A 3,469-nucleotide genomic window follows, 5' to 3' on the forward strand; every position below is an offset into this window, starting at 1 on the left:
CTAAGTGCTGGGATTAAAGGCGTGTGCCACCACCGCCCGGCCCAGTTTTGAGTCTCTTAACTAACCAAAAAGAAGATTTTTTTTTTTATCAAAGTTGAGACCATTTTAACAACATGACCATTTAGTAAAACAATAATGGTGGATTCTTTCTTAGGGTCTTGACCTTCTTAGCCATAGACTTCTGACTAGGGTTTTTGGTACCAGGCATGAAATTTTTCCTGTGAAGCATGGCTCAAATCTATCTGTTTTTGTTTTTGTTTTTGTTTTTCGAGACAGGGTTTCCCTGGAACTCACTCTGTAGACCAGGCTGGCCTCGAACTCAGAAATCCACCTGCCTCTGCCTCCCAAGTGCTGGGATTAAAGGTGTGTGCCACCACTATCCACATGCCTCAAATCTAATCAGAGAATACTTACTTACCCCTAGAGTGCTCACACCACTATTACACATCTTGCCGGGTAAGCAGATACTATAGTATGCTAGGTACAGCTCTAGGAAAGACAATTGATATATCTTCTCCCTAAGCAGCCTAGATAATACCTTCCAGCACTAAGAAAGCTAGATAGCAGGAAGAAAGTTTCCTGGTCAGTTCACGATTGACAACCAAAATTTGTGACATCTTCAGCATTCAGGGTTTACCTATATTTCTATAGTGAGCAATGTAGAGAAATGGTAATGGCCTATGTTATTTGGGGGATTCTGAGACCTCCTTGAACAACAACTCCCAAGGAGGTAAGCCACAGGACACATTAGGATTTTAGTTTTATAACGCATGGCTTCTGGAGTACTATTCCCTCCTATGTAGAGTGCCTCCATTAAAGCTCCTTGAAAAATGATATTTTTAATTGGCTAACAAAGTCATAGCTTTCCATAGACTTTTTCATACATCATTAACTTTGTTTGGTTAACCCCATAGCGTCATCTGCCCAATACTCCAACTCTCATAAGCATTTAAAACTTTACATAGCAGTATTTCCCCCTCCCATTCCTTCATACTAGGTGTGTTCTACTCATCCCACTAAGCCCTCTTCCTCCTCCCCCACATTTATGGGCTCTTTCTGGCTTCCTGACTTCTACTGACACTTTAAATTAAACATGGATATCTACCAATTTAAAGTTAGGATCCACATGTGAGAGATAAATGATAGTATTTGTCATTCTGGCCTGGGTTAACAAGTGAGATTTTTCTAGATTGACTTATTTTTTAAGTGAGTTCCATTCATCCGGTATAAGTATTATAATTTTTATTGATTCCTCTCAGCTTCAGAGAGAATTTCACCTTGCAGAAATACTTTAGCTTTTGGCCATATAAACAAACTGAATTTAACATTGGGATCAAGCAGGTTTAGGGGACGTTTTAAAGGTAGAAAGGCATTGTTTGCATACATTGAAAACTCCTTTTGTTAAATCTGGATTCAGATTTTTATCAACCACATTTCCATAAGGAAGAGAGCTACCCTTGAGAGGGTAGTTCCAGGTAGAATGTTCAGGAGGGGGGATGAGGGAGGAAGAGAGGTTTCTGAGTAGATGCCTGCATGATGGACTGTGGCCCAGAGACTTATCTGAAACCTGATCAGGTCCAATTGGTTAAGGGTGAGGGCTGGCAGAAGCATGCCATCCAATTGTTCCCTACACCACAGGAAATCCAACACCCTTCCTATCCATTTCTACTTCTTGCCCAGGGACCGGGAATCAGAAAAATTTCGAATCTCCATTAGGCTGGCAGCAGGCACAAAGGTAACTTATGTCCTGGCCTATGAAGAACTGCTACAGCGACACCAGGACCGGTACCAGTTGGTGGTAAGCCTGAGGCCTGGACAGTTGGTGAGGAAGCTGAATGTAGAAATCACTGTGTCTGAAAGGACAGGCATCGCCTATGTGCACATACTTCCACTGAGGACCAGCCGAGTGTGCACCAACAACCAAACAAGTATGTGGGCAGTGCTATGAGATGCCAAAGGCATTACCATTCTTTAAATGGAGATCATGGACATGCTGTGGGACAGTAATCAAAGTTCATATTCAATTATGAAAATGATTAACAGACATGGCATGGTGGCACTTGCCTTTAATCCCAGCTATCAGGAGACAGCAAGTACATCTGTGAGTTCAAGGCTAGCCTAGTCTATATAGTGACTTCCACATTAGCTAGGGCTAAACAGTGAGACATTATTTTTTAAGAAAGAAAGAAAGAAAGAAAGAAAGAAAGAAAGAAAGAAAGAAAGAAAGAAAGAAAGAAAGGAAGGAAGGAAGGAAGGAAGAAAGGAAGAAAGGAAGAAAAGGAGAGGAAGAAAGAAATACAGAAAGGAAGAAGTGATGTTTGACAGGTAGATGTGGAGTGGATCATGAAGTACTGTATTAACAATGTTGAAGGATGTAGAAACCATGGGGTAGGAGTCCTGCTTTTCCCTAAATAACCACAAAGAGAAGAAAAAAGCATAAAGGTAGTGCAGGTAATTCTGGGATGCCATGAAGAGCAGAAAAGCATCTTGACTAATAGGCTTACTACCAAGTCCATCTGTAGTATTAGGACAGAAGAACTGAGTGCAGTGCAATCTGGATATAAACTTAAGGAAACACAGAATCCAGCACCTCATACTACTGGAGTCTGCTGCAGTAGGCTTGGGTTAGGACCACAAATCTCTGTACTTAAGGAGGCTCAAGTGAACTTTATATCCAGCCAAGCAGGGGGACCACTAAATCAATTTAAACACTTTCCTGAGAGTTGAATGGATAGAAATAGGGAAATTACTAAGCTCAAGACACTGTCCTTGCAGATATTTTCAACAGTGGAAGGTCTGGCTGGTGGGAACCTGCCCAGCCAAAACAATACCCTGGTGAAAGCTGGGTTCAAAGACCAGATTGACCCTGTCATAAGATAGGGCTCTATGCTTCCCTTTGTTGAACTGTCAAATGAAAGGGAGGGCATCTATGATACAGGACCTCAAGGACAGGTTGCTTTTTTCCAGAGCTGACGAAGGAGCCTAGACCCTTGTTCATGTCAGGTGATGACTCTCTCAGAAAGTTATACCCTGGCTTAGTTAGGGTTTCTATTGCTGTGAAGAGATGCCACGACTACAGCAACTCATAAAATAATTTAAATTGGAGGTATCTTACAGTTTCAATAGTTTACTCCATTATCACCATGCCAAGAAGCATGGTAGGATGTCGGCAGACATAGTGCTGAAGCAGGAGCGGGGAGTTGTACATCATGATCAGAAGGCAGCAGAAATGAAAGCCACCAAAGCCACCACCTGCTGACATACATCACCCAAGAAGGCCACACCTATTCCAACTAAAACATAACTCCTAATAGTGTCACCTTCTATGTACCAACCAAGCATTCAAAAATATGAGTCTATGAGAGTCATTCTTCCTTAAACCACCTCACACCTAATATCCACTGCCAGACACGAGAGCACCCTTCCTTTCCTGTGACTTACAGCATCCTAATGAATATTGGAGGTGGTG

The 3,469-nt window shown here is 42.0% G+C and overlaps 1 protein-coding gene across 1 annotated transcript in view; it reads left to right on the plus strand.

The window, feature by feature from the left end:
• Window positions 1–3,469, plus strand: part of Itih6 (inter-alpha-trypsin inhibitor heavy chain family member 6) — a 30,486-nt gene that overhangs the window by 11,403 nt on the left and 15,614 nt on the right. The window contains 1 exon segment of the mRNA XM_031380360.1: window positions 1,681–1,932. Coding sequence (XP_031236220.1) covers window positions 1,681–1,932 — 252 coding nt within the window.

This window comes from Mastomys coucha, chromosome X, assembly GCF_008632895.1.
Source record: "Mastomys coucha isolate ucsf_1 chromosome X, UCSF_Mcou_1, whole genome shotgun sequence".
NCBI classification, from domain to species: domain Eukaryota; kingdom Metazoa; phylum Chordata; class Mammalia; order Rodentia; family Muridae; genus Mastomys; species Mastomys coucha.